At 46.8% G+C, this 25078-nt stretch overlaps 1 protein-coding gene across 2 annotated transcripts; it reads left to right on the top strand.

Moving 5' to 3' along the window:
- Positions 1–361: 361 nt before the first annotated feature.
- Positions 362–24796, top strand: slc12a2 (solute carrier family 12 member 2). 2 transcript variants are annotated; one of them, XM_076029392.1, is made up of 27 exons: positions 362–1363; positions 6269–6388; positions 7915–7990; positions 8856–8951; positions 9494–9633; positions 10324–10434; positions 10791–10899; positions 11004–11128; positions 11919–12003; positions 12097–12257; positions 12557–12664; positions 12771–12894; positions 13256–13357; positions 16707–16862; positions 17180–17279; positions 17372–17483; positions 17858–17998; positions 18102–18208; positions 18527–18606; positions 18895–19038; positions 19797–19844; positions 20465–20587; positions 20985–21096; positions 21534–21620; positions 22273–22408; positions 22505–22572; positions 23099–24796. In XM_076029392.1, exons 1-27 carry the CDS (start codon positions 782–784, stop codon positions 23232–23234), a joined length of 3489 nt encoding a protein of 1162 aa, XP_075885507.1. In that variant the 5' UTR covers positions 362–781; the 3' UTR covers positions 23235–24796. The 2 variants fall into 2 exon arrangements, with proteins under 2 accessions (XP_075885507.1, XP_075885506.1); XM_076029391.1 differs by having other exon boundaries at positions 20462–20587.
- The last annotated feature ends 282 nt before the right edge of the window (positions 24797–25078 follow it).

Genomic DNA, 25078 nt, shown 5'->3' with positions numbered 1-25078 from the left:
TGGTTAACATGGCAACCAGCAGAGGGAAACAACGACGTGTTGGACAGCAGAGTTTTTGTGAACTGATTTGGATGAAATGTTGTTCACACTTTGCGCACAACAAAACGTTCCGTAGACACACACACACACACACACACACACACACACACACACACACACACACACACACACACGTGTGGAACAACCGCGCGCGCGCGCGCGGTTGTTCCGGTCCCGTCATTTTCCGTTGTTGCGTTAGGGCCTAACAACGCCACTCCTACTCCTACTCGGCGGGGAGTGTAATGTGATGTAATCTCGCGATATTTCCGCTCTCTCTCCCCTCAAAAGCCCTCAAGTAAATCTCGCGAGATGTGCATTGCGAGCCGTCCACCCCACAGTGATGCCGTGTGTATATTAACGGGAGCGGCTCGGAGCTTCAGCGGGTTAAAGACATTTGATTTGTCGAACCAGCGGCGCCGAGAGACGGTGTTACTCGCGGCCGAAGGCGCGGAGGCCAAAGCTGCGGTGTCGGATCGTGCGAGTGCGGGAAGGGAAGGCGAACAGGGACCCCAGCAAAGTTTGAGCTCAGTCCTCCCAAGTTCGGAGCCATCTTCTTTTAGCGGCGGCGGCAGCGGCAGCGGCGGCAGCAGCTTCTCTCCCCCTGTCGGTGGAGCTTTGACCGCCCAGTCGGAGCCGAGCACCGGGTTTGATTCGAAGCTCCGCTGCTTCGCCATTTCTTTCGTCCCCCTCCTCCTCCTCCCGCCTTTTTCTTTCCCGGTTCTCCATCCGCGTGCCCCCTGCGATGTCAGCGCCATCACCACAGCCCTCTTCCTCCGAGCCGGCAGCGGACAAGGACGGCGTCCTGTCCCCGCCGCCGGATGCGGGGCTGAGGCCGGCCGGGCCGACCCCCAGCCAGAGCCGCTTCCAGGTGGACCTGGTGGCCGAGGCTGCTGCGGCGGCGGCCGGCTCCGCGGAGGACAAGTCCCCGGGCACCGACACCTCCAGCAGCGCCCCCACCCAGGACCCGGCGCCTGCCTCCGGCGGGGAGGAGGCCAAGGGCCGCTTTCGGGTGGTGAACTTTGCGGATCCGAGCAGCTGCGGCTCGGCGTCGGCGGGGGCGGCCTCCCCGGAGGCTGGAGCCCCGGCTGACGGCCACCAGAACGGCGACACGGTGATGAGCGAGAGCAGCCTGCACTCGTCGACGGGGGGAGGCCAGCATCACTACCACTACGACACGCACACCAACACTTACTACCTGAGGACGTTCGGACACAACACCATCGACGCGGTGCCCAACATCGACTTCTACCGGCAGACGGCGGCGCCGCTCGGGGAGAAGCTGATCAGACCCACCCTGTCCGAGCTGCACGACGAGCTCGACAAGGTACACACACACACACACACACACACACACACACACACACACACACACACACACACACACACACACACACACACACAGGTGTAGAGATACGAGTGCCTGCGCTGCTGGCGGTGCTTAGTGATGACACAATGTCATTACATTAGTTTATTGACCTCCAGGGTTCCCGCTGGGAAAGGGAACCAGTGGCATACAGGCCACTTGCCATGTGCTAAACTACAGCATAGAGACCAAAGTACGGGAGGAAATTTAACAACCGGGGGTGGGCAAACTTTCTGAGTGGTGGGCCACAGCGGGTTCTACTGAGTGGCAGCAGGAGTGTTCTGGTTGAGCCCCCTCACAGAAGGATGTCATGGGAGATATAGAACACAGCTGCTTTAATGTCAACTGAGAATCCAACAAAGTCTCTGCACTGTTCAGATTTTCCATGAAATGACTCTGAAAACACTGAAGAGTTGGATGCAATGCAGCTATTTTATGACTCAGTGACTATTGAATGGATTTCTTCAAGTTCACCGGGCCAGATTAAAAAGCTCAACAGGCTGCATATCATAGTTTGCCCATACCTACATGTTGTGTGTTGTGTCCTCGGGTTGTGGCTGAGTTTAGTCGGAAGTCATTGATGGAAACAATGGGCTCTCAAATGGCAGATCCCAGTTTGGCTCCAACACCACTGTGCTGCTGTATATAAGGCTGAGAGGTGGCTGCTCGGCAGAACCTTGGGGTTTGCAGTCTAGTCGGTGTAGTAACATCCAGTCAGCGTAGCCTGGGTCCAGTCAGTGTAACCTGGGTCCAGTCAGCGTAACCTCACGTTGTGTCCAAACAAGATGCTATACATATTTTTAATGACTATGAATCCACACAACCAGCAGTAAAAGTTTCCCATGTTGGCAACAAACTCACTGAAAGTCTCTTTTCCTTTGCCACAGGTCAGAGTTGTTTGGTTTTTTTTAAGGGGCTACGCGAAATCCCGTCAGTTTGTCGTTGCAAAGTGACTTTTGTGAATGTGTCTTGGTTATAATCCATTACAATCTAGGATATAAATCCCTACCTAGCAGCCAGTGTGGGGACACAGGTGGTGCACTGTCTTCTCTGATTACCACACAACGCTGTTGACATGTATCCCAGTAGTCACAGGACTCATTTTCAAAAACAGTTTACACAGTTTAAACAGTTTATACAGTTGAACCCAGTCAGCCAGTGACTGGGCCTCTGTCACACTGTGTTCAGGGCTTCCTCCCTGACACTCTCCAGTTGTTCTGCTCCACCCAGCATCAGTTCATCAGTTGCTTGGTTAACTTTGAGCATAGCTGGTTTGGCAGTCCTGTGGGTAGTGAGTGTGCTGTAGGCTTACACCATGTCCTGGTTCCAGGCTGGCGTCGCACATGGAAAGAAAGAACTGAGGTGTTTGATGCGTTTTTACGATCATCACTGGAGGACAAAGCTGCTGGAATCCTCTCCAGTCAGCCTGGTGTCTAGCTGCGCTAACTGTGCTAGCTGCTGCTGTGGTGGTTGTAGATGTGACATTGACGAGGAGGGAAATGGCATGAGGTCAAATGAAGGGGGCACTGCAGTGACTGCGTAGCGTCAGCTTTCAGCTTTCAGAACGCAGCTGCAGAGTTCTGAGGAGAAAGATTCTGCAAAACAGTGTGACTCATTTGACAAGGCTGCAAATCTCACTGTGTATGCATCTGTACATGTGTGTGTGCATGTACATATATGTATATAACATTGAATTGCTGAAATGTACTGTATACATGATGATGATGATGATGATGATGATGACGATGATGCTGATGCTGATGCTGAAGGTTGAAAGCCACTTGGTTCTGCAGTGAATGAGAACTCAGTGCTTCTTGCCAAGGACGTTGTGATATTGTGAAAATGAGAAAGTGTTTTGTGATGAAGGAGAGGCCGGTGTCGTATTTCCTCAAGGTTACGACGCTGACACAAGGCCACTCACTGTGTGGACGGCCGTGGCCGCTATGCCGTGCGCACAGTGCCCCTCCACAAGGGAAGCAAGGCGTCCTCGCCACAAAATGAGGCCTAGAGATTTTATCAGCCGCCACTGCGTTGCCCCACGTCACTGTTTCTGCAATAGTGGTGAGACTTTGAAAAAGAACAGTGTTTGCATGCGCAGTGAAGGTCATGGCGACCTTGTTGCTGCTTTGCAGTAAAGAGTTTACCTCTTTCCAAAAGCCTATGCAACTGATCGAACTGTGGAATGGAAATTCTGCTGTGCCAATTGACTGCTTGCCCATGGACCCCTTTTTTTTTTTTTAATCAATCAATGAGTCATTCAGTGTATTCTGAGGGCAGTTCTCCAGTTTTCCAAACACTGCGGAAAACTTTAGAATTTGTAGTTGAATAGAAAATCAAAATAAGTTTGGCCTCTGAAAAGTTGACATGAATGTGATTCTTTCCCTCCTGAAGTCATGATTGCATTTCCTCTTCTCTTCTTTTTCTCATCAAATACTTCAAAGAAATTTTGAAGGTATGAAACGAATCACAACTTAATGATTGGTCTCATTTTAATGCACTTCAGTAAAAATAAAACGTGTTTTAAAATAGACTCATGTCAACACATTAAAGGGACGTTGACGTAAAAGGCATAAACTCACGATATTGTAATAATACGAGAATACACCAAATAAGAGAGAACACAGTTGGAATTTTATGACAAACATATGAGAGAAATGTAAAGTAATGTTACCTCAATGTTTGGTTTGCTCTCCCAAAAAAAGAAAAATTCTAAACATGAAAATAGAATCAGGTGCCATTGCCCTCAGCACACCATCCACATGTGAGTCTTACTGTAGGGCTGTAGGGCTGTAGGACTGTAGTACTGTAATACTCAAATACTCAGTTTATGTTCATGTAACCTTAGAATCACACTGTGTAGACTCACTGTAGACTCACTGTGGGCTGAGGAAAGACTGGTACAACATTCACACTCATGAATAATTTGATTGATCTGCTAGCAATGATCAAGCAATCAATCCTTTTTTCTTTTGTTCTTAAAATATTTTCACAATGCAGTTTGTGCTGCAGTGGATATGAATTCTCTCCACATGCAGTGGCCTGCACCCGGAGGCCGCGTTTCCACTCGTACTGCTGTGTCTGGGTGTGATTCCATTGCAACCGGGTGGAGTCATCATGGCCAGGCGGCCTGAGAGGCCCTCATTATAATAACAAGAATAATAATACTCGACAATTACATCATTTATAATATAATAAGAATATCCAGAATGTATAATAGAAGTGTACATTGTATATGTAGTGTCCTACATTAACAGAACCAGCCCATTGCTTTTGTAGGGTTTAGTTCTATGAGTCTTTAGTTGTTAAACTACAGTAGGTACAGTCTACAGTGGTTGAACTACTGTAGTTACAGTCTACAGTGGTTAAACTACAGTAGTTACCGTCTACAGTGGTTGAATTATAGTAGCTACAGTCTACAGTGGTTGAACTACAGTCTACAGTGGTTAAATTACAGTAGTTATAGTCTACAGTGGTTGAACTACAGTAGTTATAGTCTACAGTGGTTAAACTACAGTAGTTGCAGTCTACAGTGGTTGAACTACAGTAGTTACAGTCTACAGTGGTTAAACTACAGTCGGCTCCTAGGTTGAGACTGAAACAGTTTCATGCCTTTCTTCATGAAGGCCATGATTGTGTGTGCAAGCCTCCTCCTCTGTCACTCTTGCAGGGCTCTGTAGTTGATTTCCTTGTTGTCAGCTGAGTCCATTGAGAGGCTCCCAGTTCTGAGTTTCACACCATAGAAAGTTTTGTTTGGATTAGTGTCAAATAACTATGTGACCTCAGCAGGAGATGAGAGGAGGCGAAGAGTGAGGCGCCTGCATACAGCAGTGTCCTTTGTACCTCAGAAAGGTTGCGCTATCAGTAAAGCTACTGGCTAGCGTAGTTTTGGAATGTTTGTTGTAGTGGCCCAGATTGGGAATAATGACCTAGACTTTGTAATTGGCAGCAGTGTTTTAAGGTGCGGTGGTGTTTTTACCACCAGAAGAACCCGACAGTGGAGTCGCCCCAGTCTGAACGCCATCTAGCAGGGCTCTGCATAATTGCATGATATAGCGACAAAGTCGCCGAGGTGGCAGAACTGTGTGTGTTTATTTGCATGCAGACTGTGGCAGTGAGAGCAGATCACACACACACACACACACACACACACACACACACACACACACACACACACATTCTTCATGCTGGTTGGTGAGGATGGAGTTGTGAAGGAGGGCCTGGAGGACGGTGGGGGTCTCTGAGCTCTACTGGACGCTGGCCCACTGGACGCTAATGATTTCACTGGCAACACAGCGTGTGTGTCACTTTGTCACGGGAGCTCGACACGGAGCAGCGACTGACTGCTGAGGACAGCGGACTGCGCTGTGAAACCAAGCCCAGCCAAACACTTTATACAGTTACACAGTTAATATTTGTAACAAGCTTACTGCCATCGATGTTGTGTATTCGGGGAGGACCTGCCAGTCAGTTTGCTCACAATAATTATTGGCAGCAAGTCGACCATCTGGGTTCGAGTTTAAAACGGCAGCAGGTTTATAATTGAGTTATAAGCTGCGTTTCCATCACTGCTTTTTTACAAGAACATAACAACCACTCTGGATAAGTTACTGTAATTAACTGTAATAAGTTAATGTAATTCTAATGCAATCTTTTCCCGCCAGATTTTACCAGAATTCCGGTCCATGCGCTTCACATTATTCAATGGAAACACCTGCAAATCACAATTGTACTTTGTCCAAACCTGCGTACTTTGTTAACCATGTTGTGTAAAGAGAGAGGTGGTGGTCGTCACTGCCACACACTGAGTGCTCTGTGGTAGCAGTGGAATCTTTGCACAGTAAAGACCACGGTTGCCTTGCTTTCCAGGAGCCGTTTGAAGATGGTTTCCCCAACGGTGACGAGATGTCTCCTGCCGAGGAGGCCGCTGCCAAGGAGGCCGCCGAGTCCAAAGGAGTGGTCAAGTTTGGTTGGATCAAGGGGGTCTTGGTAAGTCACCTTCAGTAGATAATCAGTCACGCCCACAAATGCCTGCGAGTCCGCGTCACTGTCCTCAACTTTAGTGCTTCCATGAGCTTCAAACCTTGCAGGAGAAGAAGAAACATTTTGACAGCTCATGGTGAGAAGAAAAGAAAACCCACACGTTCAGACTCCACTGGAAACCGTCTGACTTTTATTTTGACACGCATTCAAGGAAGGAGCTTACGCCACCATGTGCCATGTGATACTGCTGCTCTCATTCATTTCGAACAGTGATAGCTTGTGGACAGCATCCTAACCAACCTTCTGTCAGGCAGCTGCATGGGGCTCCAGCCATCTTCGCTGACAGACATGAACATCACGGCCTTCATGTTGTGTCTCGGCCAAACCTGTTGAACCATTGCGGCTCAAAGCCACTGGCTCGGTGTTACTGCGATCTGCAGGGATGAAGAAGGGACTTGAAACAGCAGAAACTACTGGACTGCTTCAGGCTATTTTGAAGACGTTGGGCCTCTCATCCACAAGGCTTCTTCACTTCACTTCCCTTCACTTCAGAACTGCAGCAGCCTTTGGGATGAGAGGAGAAACGTCTTCCAGGTGGCCAGAGCCAGTCCACTCGCCCCAACTGAACACTTGTACTTCAAGATGAGCTAAATGACTGAGAACCCTCACAGACCAGGACCTTGAGCATCCTGCTGCCATGCTTTCCTCTGCCAGCTTCACCCAGGCGCAGGACAGCTTGCATTGACTGGCTGCACATCTTCCTGCCACTTCTGACTGGGCCTGGACTTCCTTTACTTTACTTTCCTTTCCTTTCCTTTCCTTTCCTTTACTTTACATTTGCACTTCTAAAAAAGAACCTTACTGTATTGCTGTTTCTGCTGCACAGTGCGCTTCCCCCTGGTGCGGCAGCGTCACATCACCATTGTGCTCTGCATAATGACTGCACTCATGCATGAACGGCTGACTGTGGTTATTGACCCCAGCGCTGCGTGGTGGCCAGGCTTGCACCACCTTTAAACAAAGACTCCCAAAGCAATAAAAAGCAAGACTATTGGCTTGAGTGGCAGGGGCCCGTTTAGGAAACAAGCCTCTGTTTTGGACTCACTGGGATGCAGATCTCAGCCCAACACACTGAACTCACTGTGCAGTGACGTCTGTCGTCAGTCTGCTTCATTTTCATAATATTTATGTTTCCTGATGAGCCACACTTTCTACGACTCAATGCTGGCTAGCAGCAACATGAGCCGTGTGGCACTTGCTAATGAAAAGATACAATGTAGCTCCTGGTCCAGAGAGAGGGTCACATGACATCTGCAAACGAGTTGGAGTACAGTTGGAGTAAAAAAAAAAATAGGACCACTTTCTTCTCAAAATGATTTCTGCATTTACAATGAAAAAGGATGAAGTTGCTTCAAACTGCTGAGCGCTCACAATGAAGGGACACAGCAGGGGTGGCAACGCATGTGTGGCAACTGTTTATAGACACTGTGTGTGTGCATTTACAACCTCTCTTCCAACCATTGTCTTGACAGGTGCGCTGTATGTTGAACATCTGGGGCGTGATGCTGTTCATCCGCATGTCTTGGATCGTCGGCCAGGCTGGAATTGGTAAGCATCGCACCGACCGCAGCCAACCTTCACCTCTAATGCAGAGGAGAGTCGCTACCGATGCATCCAGCAACACAATAATAAGTCATCAAAAGTAGGCAAGACATAGGCATTCCACATAGATTTTGATTGATTGAGAAATGTACAGTTGAAATATTAAAAGCTTGCGAGGACAAATGCACCTGAGTGGAATCACTGCACAGCTTCCTGTCAACTGAGCAGGACCATCAAGAGCCGGCCCTGGTACTGGCGTAGGGAAGTGGATGATGGTCAACATGATGTGGTTCCATCTCTGCTGGGCGTCCACACTGTCCACTACTAGTGTGGAAGCTCCAGGAAGCAGAGGATGGCACTGCTGAAGCTCCAACTCAGTGGAATCCCTGGAGTTCACTCACTGTCTCAGTACTGGATGGAAAGATGGGGCCGCAAGGGGCACGGTGCATCATGGGACCCCCCCCCAGCCCCCAGCCCCCAGTACAGGCCCACAGCAGAACTATGTAGGAGCCAGCCTGCGTCAGCCCTCATTAGAAGCTTTATCATGAAGGTTGAGGGCTTTAAGTCTGCACATCAGTGCAGCGAGACAATGAAACAGCTTCAGCTGCTCATTCAATGCTTGTTAGATTGCATCTGCATCAGGATTCAGTTGAGTCTCTTGACATTTCAACCAAGCCTACACACAGTGCTGAAGCTTAGATCCAACACAACCTGCCTCCTAATGTGAAACATCAGGGCAGGGTCACATGGGACGAGGCTCCTCCCTCTGTCTGTGTGTTGAAAGTGTTGAGATGGTTTGTGTGACTGTGGCCTGGCTGTCTTATGTAACGCTGCCTGTTGTGTAACAGCACTGCTCTGCTTCCTTTGACAGCTCTTTCCTGTTTGATCGTGGCCATGGCGACAGTGGTGACCACCATCACCGGACTCTCCACCTCTGCCATCGCCACCAATGGATTTGTACGTGGAGGTAAAGCAGCTTTTCACACCTGCTGCTCTCAACTGTGGCCGCATTGCTGTCAACAATAAATGAAAACATAAATGAAAACATTTCACATGGATTTTAGGAATTGATTTCACATAGATTTTAGGAATTGATTGAGATCAGAAGGTTGTCAAGTGTTGTGGTCGTGAGAGACCACAGCCCAGCCCCCTGGTACAGGATGTTCCTGAAGGGGGGATGAGTTCATGTCAGCGTGTGTCTGGAGTTTCAGTAGTTCTCTGGCGAGCAGCAGAGGTGACTGCTTGTCTGTCATGGTCCTGCTGATGGAAACCTGCATCCATGGGGCTCCTGGTCTTTTGGTGCAATCACCAAATATTGTCACATCATTTTGACTCAACGTGCACACAATGGACTCCTTCATTGTATGCAAAGGTTCTGAGCCGCAGCATGGACTCTTGACACTGTCATTGCAGATGAACAAAGAGCCTGGATGGCAACCGGCTGGCATGGACAGTCTTCAGAATTTTGCTTCATGTTTGACCTTGGTTTGATTTCTCTCCACCCTCCAGGTGGAGCTTATTACCTGATCTCAAGGAGTCTGGGCCCGGAGTTCGGAGGATCCATCGGTTTGATCTTTGCCTTTGCCAATGCAGTGGCTGTGGCCATGTACGTGGTGGGCTTTGCCGAGACTGTGGTGGAACTTCTGGTCGTAAGTGTCTTTGACTTTTTGGGGGTAAAAATGTAAGTTTGTGGATTTTGTGTAGTGAAAGGTGTGTGAGGTGAAGAATGAAGGTCTTTGTTGGTCTTCACTGGGTGCTGGAGCAGCACTCCAGCACACTGGTGGTAGTTTTGTCTCCAGTAGGTCAATACTGCATAAGCAGGTCCAACTCTGTTCAGACTGAGCTGTTCAACCACCCTAATGTCTCCTAACATCGCAGTCAAAGCTCCAGACAGGAAGTGGATTTAATGTTAGAAAGTCTTCTGAAGTGAGGTGGCTTCGAGCAGCTTTACCTCAAGTGTGTTTGAATGACTCCCAATACACAAACTGCTGATTGGGGACGAGAGTCTTTACACACTGTGAACATGAACAGTTTATTTTGTGTCTGCAAGGAAGTGAAGTCGTGGTTTCTGCAATCACACCTCCTGACTTTAAAGTGGATATCAGAATCTGGTTAATGTGAGGGTTGAGGTTGAGCCCTCATACTCATACTCTGTGTGCTTTCCACTGGTTTCTAAGAAGTCAAGGCTTCAAACTTCAGCCCTCTGATCAGCACAGAGCAATGTTTTTACATCAGCAGTTTGTAATTGTTATCGATGCTCTCGTTGTTATTGATGGACTTGCCAGTAAGTGCAAGTCACAAAGCTCTAATGTGTTCTTCGTCCACTTCCTGTGTTGCAGAGCGTAGACGCCATCATGACGGATCAAATCAACGACATCCGCATCATCGGCACCATCACGGTCATCCTGCTGCTGGGAATCTCTGTGGCCGGGATGGAGTGGGAGGCCAAGGTACTGTGTCAAGCTCTGGCCCGCGGCTCTCTCTGTGTTCCACACAGTCACTGCTAGAGCTGCTAATATGCAGCGCATGCAGCGCCAATCCTACCAAGCCAGGATGAGTTTTTTTCATTTGAGATTTGATTTTGCATGAATTATTAGTATTAAACCATATTCAGTGTTGCAACAACATGTTTTGGTCCATTTGAAAAGATTTTGTTCCATGAATATCAATGTTGAACGGAGACTCAATGAGGCCCCACTGAGTGTTTGAGTTGGACTCCGTGTTCTACAGAATCCATTGCAGGAATAACAGTGGGATATAATAATCACCATCATGTGTTCAGTAACCAACTCAATGCTCCATGCAGGCCCAGATCTTCTTGCTGTTTGTCCTGATCACAGCCATCATCAACTACTTCATTGGGACCTTCATCCCCCTCAAGCACAAGGAGCCCAAGGGCTACTTTGGCTACGACGGTACCAGCGCACCCTTTCTGTCTGTCTGTCTTTGTTTCTTCCAATTCTTTCTTTCTTTTTCACGCAACCGTCCTCTCTGCTCTTTGAATCCTCGGCTCTCTCAGGTGCCATCATGTGGGAGAACATGGGTCCGGATTTCCGAGAACAAACATTTTTCTCCGTTTTTGCCATTTTCTTCCCTGCGGCCACCGGCATCCTGGCTGGAGCCAACATCTCAGGAGACCTGGCGGTAAGGCAGTGTGTGTGTGTGTGTGTGTGTGTGTGTGTGTGTGTGTGTGTGTGTGTGTGTGTGTGTGTGTGTGTGTGTGTGTGTGTGTGTGTGTGTGTGTGTGTGTGTGTGTGTGTGTGTCTTCTGTTGTGTGTGTGTGTCTTCTGTTGTGTGTGTGTGTCTTCTGTTGTGAATGAATGAGAGCAGTGGCTGCGCTGCAGTGTGTGCCAGTGATACTGTACACACTGCTGATGGCTCACTGATGTGAAATGACCGTAAACCCAAATTGATCTTTTCACTCACATGTAATGGGTCAGTGAGTGAAGGCAGGGTCCGTTTGATTGGCCAGGAGGCCAGGTCCCTCCCAACCCCACCCCCACCCCCACCCCTTCCATCCTTTATGTTTCTATTGGATTTAGTCTTTAGTCTCATTAGTAGCAGTATTACATTAGTTAGTAGTAGTTAGTATTGGTAGTAGTTTTTTTTTTTAGTAAGTATTACGTTTGATATATTAGTATATTAGAAGTGATAATTATTAGGAGTAGTATTATAAATATTTAGTATTTACTGTCTCCTTTTTTGATGTGGTTTCAGTTGTTTTTTGTGTGCTTTTGTGTTTGTATGATCGCTGATGTGTTGATGTCTAATGGGTTTTTTTTGCGTGAGAATGTGTTTCCAAAGTGTTGCGAGTCAATGATGAACGTGTGGCTTGTGCTACACAATAGGTGGCCAAAGTCTTTTCTGTTGTGTGCAGTTGTGCCGGTGCTCTTTGCCTCCCTTTGCCAATGAGTTGTGTGTTGTGGTCTTGCAGGACCCTCAGATGGCCATCCCCAAAGGAACCATGCTGGCCATCCTCGTCACCGGCATCGTCTACCTGGGCGTCGCCGTCTCCACAGGTGCGTCTCTCGACTTGCGTCTGTGCCAGCGACAGTGCGACGGCGTCTCTGCGAACCGGTTTCGTTGACTGGTGTCGCCGTCTCCGCCTGCAGGGTCGTGCATCGTGAGAGACGCCAGTGGAAATGCCACCGACACAGTCTCCTCGCTGTTATCTGCCAACTGCACCGACGCCGCCTGCAACTTTGGCTACGACTTCTCCAGCTGTAAGAGCGACAAGGACGGCTGCAAGTTCGGACTCCACAATGACTTCCAGGTACAGAGTGGCTCTGTGGTCGTGGCTCCATTGGCTCCATTGGCCCCATTGGCTCCATTGGCTCCATTGGGGGGAAATCTAAACGTCACCGTTGCCCAAATCTAAATGTCCAGATAATATTCTGGACTTGATGGTAAATAATGCACCTATTGCACATCTACAGATTGACTAGAATGTTTCTTGTAATTATTGTCATTACTGTGTAGTTTATGTTTGTATTGTTCTTAGTGCTGCAAGGCAGCGTAGGTTCCCTATGTGGGATCAATAAAGTGCACCTATGATGTGGGCGGTGTGTTCAGGTGATGAGCATGGTGTCGGGATTCGGACCCATCATCACTGCAGGCATCTTTTCCGCTACTCTGTCTTCTGCACTGGCCTCTCTAGTCAGTGCACCCAAAGTCTTCCAGGTGAGCTCGACCCTCCATCGACAATCAAAGTGACACAACCATGAATAAAGAAATGAGTTGATGAATCCGGTGAAGGGGTTTTTGAAAAGTGTGTGCGTGTCTCCAGGCTCTGTGTAAAGACAACATCTACCCTGGCCTGGCCCACTTTGCCAAGGGTTACGGCAAGAACAACGAGCCGCTGCGTGGCTACATCCTGACCTTCGTCATCGCTCTGGCCTTCATCCTCATTGGTACAACCGCATACCGCATGACTTTCTCCCATTTCTAATTTGGTCTCAACCTGTTCCTTAGAATATATGGCAAAATATGTCAGTGTTCTCCTCAGCCAGTGGTGCTTCTCTCTATTTTGTTCTCTGCACAGTGTTTCTGTAGTTTCAACCGTTCACTTTGTGCCAGACGCTGCTGCTCTTAATACGCCTCCAAGTTTTTTACTCAATTTTCTTCTCAATCTTTCTTAAGTTTGAGCTGTTTTTTGAACAGGTATTGATTGTCTTGATTGCCAAATGCAGCTCAGCTTCTGAGTTGGTTTTCAATGTGGCCTATTTCCTGTTTATTTTGTACTAATACGAGGTCTTGGTTCTTTCCCCGCAGCTAAATTGAACATCATCGCCCCCATCATCTCCAACTTCTTCTTGGCCTCCTACGCCCTGATCAACTTCTCCGTTTTCCACGCATCGCTGGCCAACTCACCAGGTAACAGTGCCGTGCAGTTGATCCAAGAGAAAGCTCTTCAGTCAATAAAAGTAGTTACCATTAGTTTGTTCATTGAGTGACCGCTAGAGGATGACTGCTGCCTCCTGGTCTTGACCCTCCAGGGAGTCTCTGGGTTTATCTGCGTTATTTCATCCATCTTGTTCACAAACTTGCTTGTTGGCGTCTGAACCGCACCCCTGGGTTTCTGCAGTCTTGATAAACCCACCTCTTCTGCCATGGTTGCAGCTTATGGCTTCAATGCACTGCACAATATTCCAAGCTGGTCTTATCTGGTCCCTGTTCCCCTCCTGGCTTTCTGCACCATTGTCAAGTCGCAAAATGAAGTGAAGTGAGGATTTATTTTGTCATCGTCTTGGCTTCTCCTTCCAACAACGGCAGCGCCTGCTATGAACTGAAGTGAGCCACCGTCTCCAAGCCACCGTCAAGAGTTGCTCATCGCAGCTGTGAAGACAATCTTTCAATTAGTCTGAAAAGTTATTCCAAATGTATTCAGCACAAAAACATAATCTCACCCTTGTTTGTCTCATAATTCAGTCCTCGATGATTTGACTTCAATTGCGTTGTCTATAGTTGCAAGCAACAATCCCTCAAAGTCTTTTCTGAATGAATCTCGGCAAAGGGAGGAGCCACCCACTGCTTGGCTGCTGTAGAGGATTTTCTCATTGCAAGACGCTCACCGTGTGCAAATATGAAAGGGCTTTTATCAGTGCAGCCCAGTGGAAGTGGCGTCAGACTGGAGGCTGAGAGCACTCTGGTGTCTTCTTACATCACAACCAATGAAAAGGGTGTTGAGAAGTCACCTGACTGAACTCTGATCTGAAAGCCTTCTTCACTCCCTAACAAGGGGGTGGAGTCTTGGAAAACAGCCACTGCGTGCATGAAATGTCCACACCGTGTTTGTTTTTTCCACAAAAACAAGATAAGCTTGTGTGTAACCTTCTGCAATATTTTGAATTATGTCATCAAATTAACAAAACTACAATTATTATTATTATCAAATAAACTTGGTCCATAATATAAAACCTATGGGCCAAACACAGTGCAAGTGTGATTCCTATTTGAAGACCAGCAACTTGTCATTTCCCACGCAAGTGACCCATGTTGTTGAAATGGCAATGGCACTTTGGCCCACTCGTGTCCACTGGTGAGCATGTCGGTCTTAAAGCGAGGTGTGGTCAGGTTGCTAGCGTATTGCTATCGCTATGTTAAGGAAGCAGGGAGCCACTGATGAGCAGAGAACTGGTGTGCAGTGAGCACTGCAGTGGTTCACTGCCGTCCCAGGGACACATTATCACACAACACCTGTGCACTGCACACACACATCCAAAATATTAGCAATAAAGAGATTCAAGTAGGAGCTCCCGCACTCTGCTCAGCGCTCTTCCTCGTCATTAACGCCACAACGTCAGGCGTCACAAACAGCTTTCACTGCCAAAGACTCTCCTGCCGTTCACTGCTAATGAAGTCTGGACTGAAGAATCCCAGTGTGCTTTCCCAGTGGCAGAGCCGCCCCACACGGCATTGCTCTGTAGAAAGATCGAAGACCACTGCATCCTTTCACTCCTCTTCTCACCCACATTTATTTCTGTTGCCCAACTGTTGCCCCTAAAGGACGTGGCGCCATCATCACTCAGGTATGTGAGGGCTTGTGTATAGATCAGTGTTTTCAACCTCATGTGAGCCACGGCACATTTTCCTCCACTGAAATAATCCTGTGACACCAGTAAAACTGTTATGACATTAAATGAGACTTTTAGCCTCATGGTGACAACAAAGTCTCTTCATGTGTGTCTCAGTCCGTGTGACACCTGGGGAACCTGTTGAGATGCTCACAAGCTGATATCCTGGCATGAAAACAGGCTCACATTTCTTCTAAAGCAACACTCACTCCACTATGGAATGTAGCTGTTTATTTTTTCTAGACCAATCAAAGGAAACTGGATCATTTTTCAAGGCACACGTGTTGCTGCCTCACAGTGCACTGGTGTGGCCGCGGCTCAGTGGGTGGGAAACACTGGTGTAGACAAACATAGAACACAACCCCTGCTAGAAGTAGCGCACACACACACACACACACACACACACACACACACACACACACACACACACACACACACACTGCAGGCTCCACTGGAACTCCAGTGGTTGAAGTGGAGCAGATCTCCTGCCACAGCAAAGTTCAGTGCAAAACCTCAGTAAAGCTCATATCTGACTGGGCAGATTTCAGTGTCATTTTCCTGGGGTCAGGGTGTAGTTGGTGTCGAGTGCTGTAGTTCATTAGACTGCACTGGGCATGGATAGTAACCCACGAGCTATTAGGACCGAAGCTCTAATCACAGTTGTTGTGATTCATCAGTAGCAGCGTTAAGACCTGATCCCCACTGAGGACGTTGGAACAGCAGCAGTGGATGTGGACTCTGGCTGGACCCACAATGCAATGGTGCAATAGTGTCTTTCAGTCGTTTCAATATGGCCCATAGAGGTGACAGGACTGATATTAGTTTCCATAGGCAATGTTATTTTCATATTAAATTCCTACAATTGAAATATGATCCCAAATACTGTACAATTGTGTTTTTTTCCAAGTTCAGTTAGTTTGTATAAAAGAAACGTAAATTTGTTATTATTATTATTATTATTATTATTATTATTATTATTATTATTATTATTATTATTATTATTATTCTTAGTTGCAGTAGTATTAGTAGTAGTATTTTTAAAGTTGTATGTTTTCTTTGTCTCCCTTGGTCAAAGTTCTAGCAGAACTCCAGGTATTGACTTTCTGAGCCTTTCTTGCTTCCTTTTGCTTTTAACAGGTGCGATATTTCTGATGTGGATTTAAATGGTACATTGTTCCACTGAAGGAGTCAAAGTGACATTGACCCAAGTTTTACCAGCCAAAGTCAAGTCAATCAAAGTGTTTGATTGAATGCAGTATTACTGCTTGGCTCCAGGAATGTACCCTTTATGTCCATATTATTATTATTATTATTATTATTATTATTATTCTTAGTTCTGTCATATGATAACGGCCCCCCCCACACTCCCACTGTGACCCACCATCACATTCCCACTCGTGCTTTAATATTTCATTCTACCTAATAATACATGTCAGTTGTAATGCTAATAAAATGTTTCTGCTTTTCATGATTAACTTTTTGGTTTTGGTTTCCGCTGCCAGTTTAGATGGTTGACCGTTGCCCATAACTGTTTAACAACATGTTTTAACGTCATATCTTAAAACCATGATGAGAAGAGAAAAGCTTTCATTCCCTGAGCCGCTCTCGCTCTCTGTGTTTGATGCACTTCCTGTTCTTTGCTGCTCCAGGTTGGCGTCCCAGCTTCAAGTACTACAACATGTGGGTTTCCCTGGCCGGCGCCATCCTCTGCTGCGTGGTCATGTTTGTCATCAACTGGTGGGCCGCCCTCTTCACCAACGTCATCGTCCTGGGTCTTTACATCTACGTCAGCTACAAGAAGCCAGGTGAGCGACGCTCTCATTGGCTCCGCTGCACACCATCGTTCCAAATAATGTGGAAGAAATCACCACGACGTGCACAAAGTGCTGGTGTGTCACATTTATTGTTGAGGTCACATGGCTGTGTGGGCGACCTCAGAGTGTCAACAGTAAACCCGAACAACAGAAAGTCGTTCTTCACCCTAACCCTGTTAACAGTCTTATTATTGAATCAGATTGAATTCTCTTATTATTCAGCTTTAGAGAAACTCGACAAAGTGTTTGACCACGGTCACCACAGTGTTGCTGCTTCTTCTCAACTGTGCTTCTCCTGGCGGTTGCAGATGTGAACTGGGGTTCCTCCACCCAGGCCTTGACCTACCACCAGGCTCTGACTCACACCCTGCGCCTCAGTGGAGTGGAGGATCATATCAAGAACTTCAGGTAAGTTGTTGTGTGTCTGTGTGCGTCTCCCTCAGTAGTGTAGCAGAGTAGGAGTGAGCGCTGTGTGATGCTCTGCCTGTGCTCTGCCGCAGACCCCAGTGTCTGGTCATGACCGGCTATCCAAACTCTCGGCCCGCCCTCCTCGACCTGGTGCACAGTTTCACCAAGAATGTGGGTCTGATGGTGTGCGGCCACATTCGCATGGTGAGTGAGCCTCTGTGCTAGCGTTGATCCAACAGAAGCAGCTGCTGCTCGGCTCCAGCAGCTCAGCCAACAACCACAGCAATAAAAACCAAGGCTTTTATTGTCAAGTGGCCTGAAAGAAGACAAACACACACTGAACTTTAAAGAGCCTTAAAAAGTTGTCATGTTGGCTTGAAATAGAACCTCCACCTTCTGTGTGTGTGTTGGCAGGGCAGAAAATTTCATTTTTATTTTTATTTATTTGTTTATTTATTTTTAAATAGTTTTGCGAAACTTTCACTTTATAATGTGAAAACTGTCCTGAAAAAACTTGATAGTTTCACTTTAAACTGAAATCATTGCAGGGTTATCGATGTATTGATGTGTGTGTGTAGGGCTACAGGAGACCTAACTTCAAGGAGGTGGCCAATGAGCAGGCTCGCTACCAGCGCTGGCTCATCAAACACGAGTGTAAAGCCTTCTACACACCTGTGTTTGCTGATGACATGAGGCAGGGGGCGCAATACCTGCTCCAGGTGGGACCAGATGATCGAGGCTCTCTTGAGCTTTGGTCAAAGTTTTCAATGGTGATGTCTTAACCGGAGCGAATGTGATTTGATTGGTTGATTTGCGGGTCAGGCTGCTGGACTGGGCCGGCTGAAGCCCAACACGCTGGTGCTAGGCTTCAAGAACGACTGGAGGGACGGAGACATGATGAACGTGGAGACCTACATCAGTATGATCCAGTAGGTCCCTTCACACCTTCTGCTCCACACCAGCAAACACCCTGGCCGCAGTACTGCAGCAGTCACTGCATGGAGAGAGTCAATAAACAGCGTCAGTGAGACCAGAAGCTCACTGATGTCACTGATTTACCACCTGCAGGTGTGCTTTGATTGGTCCTACTGGTAGAAGTGCACAAAGTGCACAGCTGATACAAAGTTGTAAAAAGGCTATTTTTGTTCTCCTTTTTAAAAAATGCTTCCAGTCTTTGTGAACTGGGATGAAACCGGTTGTGTTTTTTTTCTGTCCTTCTGAAGTTGCTTCCTTGTGTTTCTTCCCAGCGACGCTTTTGACTCCCAGTACGGTGCCGTCATCCTGCGGCTGACCGAGGGCCTGGACGTGTCGCACATCCAAGGACAAGGTACCCATCCATCCATCCATCCATCCATCCATCCATCCATCCCTTCCATCCATCCATCCATCCATCCCTTCCTTCCATCCATCCATCCCTTCCATCCATCCATCCATCTCTTTCTTCCATCCATCCCTTCCTTCCTTCCATCCTTCCATCCATCCATCCATCCATTCATTCCTTCCTTCCCTATGAATTCATTCAATATGAATTTGTTCATCCACTCATTCATTCATTCTTTCATTCTTCCTGAATCTCTCTCTTTTTGAACTGCTCTTCTCTACTTCCTCCCCCCAGACGAGCTGCTGTCCTCGCAGGAGAGGGCCGGGGGCATGAAGGACGTCATCGTGTCGGTGGAAACCAGCAAAGACTCGGACGCCGATTCGTCCAAGCTGTCCTCGAAGGCAACCAGCCTGCAGAACAGTCCGGCCATTCAGAAAGGTCAGACGGGGCGCTAATCTTCTAGTCTTTCAGTCTTCTTCCTGACGTCTGCTGTCCGTCCCCACTGACTGACCTCTGATGGCTCTGATCATATTGGAGTGAGCTCACTTTATCGATCGATCGATGTTTCAGTTGTAAGCCTCTAAATCACAACCAGAGGCGTCTCAAAGCGTCGCTGTCCACTCAGAGGAAACCAAGTGATCCTCCAGGGCAGCAGGGGGCGACGGCGGGCAGGAAAAACCTGGAGCAGATCCAGACTCCAGAGGTCATCTGACCTCTGACCTTTAGGTTGGGGTGTAAAGAAAATACAAAAAATTTAGAGAGAGAGAGAGAAGACGAGTACTTCATCAGGATATTACACACAGTACTTCAGCAGGATATTACACAGTACTTCATCAGGATATTACACACAGTACTTCATCAGGATATTACACAGTACTTCATCAGGATATTACACACAGTACTTTATTAGGATATTACACAGTACTTCATCAGGATATTACACAGTACTTCATCAGGATTATAGATGGACTTTGACTTTACTGTCATTTTCACCCACTACTGATGTTGTTACTATTTGAACAAGCTTCCTCAGTGTGTTTGACTGCAGTAGTAACACAGTAGTGAACACTGTGTTCCTATTGGTCCATGTACAGCTATATTTGCTCCTGGTGGAAGCCGCTCTGTGATTGGATGAGAGTGACTCACCTGCAGCCATCGTGTCTTACTGTGTCTTACGTTTCTCTCACGTTTCCCAGACGATGAAGACGATGGAAGGGCCACCACTCAGCCCCTGCTGAAAAAAGGCAGGCGATCCACCTTATGAGTTGACCTTTGACCTTTGCCCTCTTGCTCTTTGTGCTTCTCTACAGATGTGTTCTAACCAACGCTGTCTCACTCTCAGCGCTTTTTATTACATCCTCCCTGTTAAATGTCTGTCACCAGGGTTTCTACCCCCCCCACCCCCTCCTTCTCTCCCCCCATCTTCCAGGGCTGCTCGCTGTTGTTTTTCAGTATTAACTCTTCTTCTGACCTCCTCTCTCTCTCTCTCCCCCTCTCCCTCTCTCTCTCTTGATGCTGCTCTTCTCCTCCAGTTTCCTGTAGCTCAGTCAACTTCCCTGCAGCTGTTTCTATCGTCTGTGGCTGCTGTGCCTTTCAAACTTCCAGTCTTGACTCTGGAATGTGTGTCTGCCTGGTTCTACACCTCTTTTCCGTAGCCTTCTTTTCCTGCTGCTGCTGCTGGTGCTGCTGCTACTGCTGTTGCTGCTTCCTTTTAGCACAAAGCTCCGCCTTTTTCTGCCACTTTTGCTTTGAAAAAAAACTTAAGGTGTGTGTGTGTGTGTGTGTGTGTGTGTGTGTGTGTGTGTGTGTGTGTGTGTGTGTGTGTGTGTGTGTGTGTGTGTGTGTGTGTGTGTCCAATCAGCAGACAAAAAGAGCCCCAGCGTGCCGCTGAATGTGTGTGACCAGCGGCTGCTGGAGGCCAGCCAGCAGTTCCAGAGGAAGCAAGGGAAGGGAACCGTCGACGTCTGGTGGCTCTTTGATGACGGAGGTTGGTAGTTTACTGGCAAGCTTCAGAGGAGGGAGGCTATTAGCGCAGATTAGCCCTGCAATCTAAAATCTGACCGCTAGATGGCACAACTTTACACGCGGCACCTTCAAGAAAGGAACACACAAAGTGTTCTACTATTCTTAATTTTTTTTTGCAACGCATCATTTTGTGAACTTATTTCCTAAAGTTTTCAAAATGTTTCTGTAGTAGATTTAAAAACAAACAAACAAGACGATGTTTAAACCAAACTGTGAGTCAAAAACTGAAGATTGAACCGGATTCAGTGAACAAACCCTGACAGACACGAGGTTAGAAACTTCTGTTGAATAATGTTTTGACTGCAGAGACATGTTGAGTGTTTGGGATGAATCAGCAGCTGTTTGATGGCTTTGGTCAGGCTTGACGCTGCTCATCCCGTACCTGCTAACCAACAAGAAGAGGTGGAAGGACTGCAAGATCCGTGTGTTCATTGGAGGCAAGATCAACAGGATTGACCACGACCGCAGAGCGTGAGTATATCAGCTTCAATAAGTAAGAAATCACAGGAACATTTAGAGATGGGCGGAGCTTCTGGGCTTCCAAAATGATGAAGGTTTATTTTTTCTTTAAAAAAAAAAGCCTTGCCGGTTTGCTAACGTGTATATTTTGTAACGGCTTTAGCAAAAGAAACAATGTGACAAAATATTTTGTACTTTTTTTTAATTTTTATTTATTTATTAGTTGTTTTTTTTTTTTTGCTTTTTGATATTGATTTTGAGTTTGAAAAAGACAAAAGGAAATAGCTTCCATAAATAAAGGGCAGTTTTCGCAGTTCATCACTGCCCATTCACACACAGCAAAGCATTCATCAAGTGTCTTTAGAACAGAGTCCTCCTATCAGCGAGTTCCCTTCGTCCCCAGATGTTGATAAATTGTTTCTTCACTTGGTCTTCTCCTCCACCTTCAGCATGGCCACTCTGTTGAGCAAGTTCCGCATTGACTTCTCAGACATCACTGTGCTCGGAGACATCAACACCAAACCCAAGAAAGAACAGTGAGTCCTCTCAAGCAGCTCATAGGAAGTCCAGGAGGCGGGGCTTTGTATAGTGGGAACCTATCAGAGTGCGGGAGGGTGGGCGGGCGGGGTTTTGTAGCTTTCATAAAGGATGGGATGGAAGCAGTGATGGTCTCCACCAACCACACTGGTGCTCCGTCAGACCAGCTGTCCAGTGGAAAATGATCCACTTTCACCTGATTGGTCTAAAATAATAATAATAATAATAATAATAATAATAATAATAATAATAATAATAATAATAATAATAATAATAATAATAATAATAACATTAACATTAACAATAACAATAAGAATAGCACTGCTTTGTGCAGTGAGTGTGCAGCTTTAAAGGATTGCAGTGTGTTTTCCTTCCAGGACCTCAGCTGTGTGAGCCTCTGCAGAGGTTTTCCAGGTGTCACACTGAGTGATTAGAAATACTAATACTAATTAGAAAGACTCTTTATTGTTGTGAAGCTAAAGTTTATGGCTTAAACAAGCTGGTCTGGAGGTATTTGTGGATGTTCCTGGACAGGAGTGGTCACATGGGACAGATGGCTTCAGGGAATGTGGGTGTTGGGTGCACTGTGAGATGTCACTGTAAAGGTTGAGTATCTGCTGTCTGGACCACAAAGCTGTTGCGTCTCTGCAGCATCTCGGCCTTTGAGGAGATGATCGAGCCGTACCGCCTGAAGGAGGACGAGATGGAGCAGGACGCAGCGGAGAGACTGAAGAACAGCGAACCCTGGAGGATCACCGACAACGAGCTGGAGTTGTACCGCACCAAGGTCACTCCTCGGCTTTCGTCCATCACTCGACCTTGTTGAGTTTGAAATTCTTCAGGGTTGAATCTCACTCCAAGCGTTGCTTTGTTTCATCCTCAGACCAACCGACAGGTCAGACTGAACGAGCTGCTGAAGGAGCACTCCAGCACCGCCAACCTCATCGTCATGTAAGGCCCCAGCACCAACACACTGCTAAGATTTGACCTTGTGACCTCCAAAACAAGGCATTGAGAAAAACAGCAGCCACCTCTCCCACATTATCAGTTGGGGATGGAACCCACAACCTCCCAGTGTCAGGGTGCAGACCACTGAGCCGGCCTTCATGCCTCATTCCTCCTCTTCCTCCTCTTGCTGCTCAGCTCAGTGGTCAAGTGCTAGAGTTTCTGCCCTGACACTGGGAGGTTGTAGGTTCAATCCCCGGCCGGGTCAGACCAAAGATTGTAAACTGGTCCCTTTTGCCTCCCGGCTCCCTCAGGGGATGATGGCTCAAATGTGGAGAACAGATTTTCCATCCTTTGGGAAGTCAGTCAGTGGGACTTGAACCCAGGTCCTCAACCTGTACCCTTGCTTTCATATTAATTTATGTGGAATAGTTTCTGCCTTATCTTCAGCGTTACCTCAGTTTCTTTGTCAAATGGCTTCGGATGAGTAGCCAGTGGCTTCATCTTGATCTTTCTGGGTGTCCGTGTGCAGGAGTTTGCCCCTGGCCAGGAAGGGAACGGTGTCCAGTGCTCTGTACATGGCCTGGCTGGAGACCCTGTCCAAGGAGCTTCCGCCCATCCTGCTGGTGCGGGGCAACCACCAGAGTGTCCTCACCTTCTACTCATAGACACACTACAGCAGCAGCAGGAGGAGAGCTCGCACACACACACACACACACACACACACACACACACACACACACACACACACACACACACACACACACACACACACACACACACACACACTATTGGCTGAGTCATTGAGATGTTTGAAAGCTTTCTGAGTCGCACCAGAACTGGACGCTGGGGAAGAAGACTCACGGTCGGCTCATCACAGCTTCTTCTCCGTTCTTTCTACTCGCTGTCCGTTCTCCCTTTTAGCGCCCCCTACTGTACACTATGTTAACGGTCTCTCAGGCTCAAACAGTCATGCACAACAATGTCCAAAATATTTCTCATGGTATGGAATATTTTGTTAATATATGTAATACTACTAGACAGTCTGCCAGTTTTGTTTGTCATACAGCAATAATCACCTCTTATATATATATATATATATATATATATGTATGTGTGTGTGTGGGCATATGTATATATGCATGCATATATATGCATGTATATATATATTCCCTTATGTAAATACACACACAGACTCACATATATATATATATATATTTATATATATGTGAGTGTGTGTATTTTGAGAGGGAACCATGAAGAAAGCTTTGCAACACCATCTACAGCCTTATGGATGTGCCTTGCAGCTGAATCCGATTCAGATCATTCAAATTATGGATCTTAAACATCAGTAAGATGATTACCTATATTTACTGTACCTGTGTACAAATTGGAGCATTTTATTCTGGGTAAAATGTATTTATATACCCACCTTTTTGTGTGACTTTACCATTTCTTTCCAACTAATAATACACTATGTTTTAATTCACTTTGAAGTCTTTTTTGTTTTTCTGTGAAACAAGAAGACATAATCCTTAGGCAAGGTGCTGTAAAATGTTTTAGATGATTCTTAAAGTGATGAGGTTCTCTGTCAACAATGCTCAAGAAGATTTCTTTAGTTTAGTCTCACTTGTGTTTGCTCCATTTCTCCTGAATAAGCCAGTTTCACCTGCCTTAATTCCAAGACTTTCTTAAGTTGACTTTTTCTTGTAAGCCGCACTGGCTGGACCTCTTTTTTTGGGGGGGCGGGGTAAAAAGAAACACAGAATATTATCCTGTAGTGATATGTTGCATTTATTTTTCTCTTCTGTAATATTTATGCATACATTATTTGTTTCCTTTCCTGGTAGACCCTCTGTATTTGTCTGTTACAGTACATACTGTACACATACTGTAGGCCTGCATGTTGCTGCTGGTCACATGTTGGAGTACCACCACGGTGTTGCGTGTTCAGGCCCCGACTTTTCTGAACTTTTGCACTAGTGTCTAGCTGTTGTGTCTCAGAGGATCTAATGGTACCGCTGGTCTTCCGTTCCCTCCGGCCCCCAGCAGAGGGCAGAGAAAGTCAGGGACAACAGCAAGCTTCACCACACACTTGAAGACTTGACAAAGAAAAGAATGTGACATTCAAAGTTGTCATTGCTGAATGAAGATTGTACCTCTATGCAGACGACCTTCTTATCTATAAGCTCTCTTCAATAAAAAGTCCATTGTTCTCTTCATGTGGAAAGATTGACTCCTGGAGTTGTTTTTGGGTTGGGGGGGGCTTTTGTGGCTCATTTTGGTTCATTTGGTATTTTTTACTAAACAGAACTAATGACCAACAGGACTTCAGAGTGGCCAAATAGCTCACAGCTTAAGAGAAAGATCTTTAAATGTCCAGGTTGCTAGTTCAAGTCCTGGGACAGGACCTATTGTTTTGAAATCAATAGGTACAATTCTGCTGGTCATAAGAATGAAACCATCTTCTGCAGTCTTCAGAGACATTTTTCTTCCATGCTGAGTGACGTGA

Source organism: Nelusetta ayraudi, unplaced genomic scaffold, assembly GCF_046127955.1.
Source record: "Nelusetta ayraudi isolate G7.1 ecotype Tasmania unplaced genomic scaffold, CSIRO-AGI_Nayr_v1 ptg000026l, whole genome shotgun sequence".
In the NCBI taxonomy this organism is placed as follows: Eukaryota; Metazoa; Chordata; class Actinopteri; order Tetraodontiformes; family Monacanthidae; genus Nelusetta; species Nelusetta ayraudi.
Note: the sequence above shows the minus strand (reverse complement) of the source record. Positions and strands in the feature narration are given on the sequence as shown.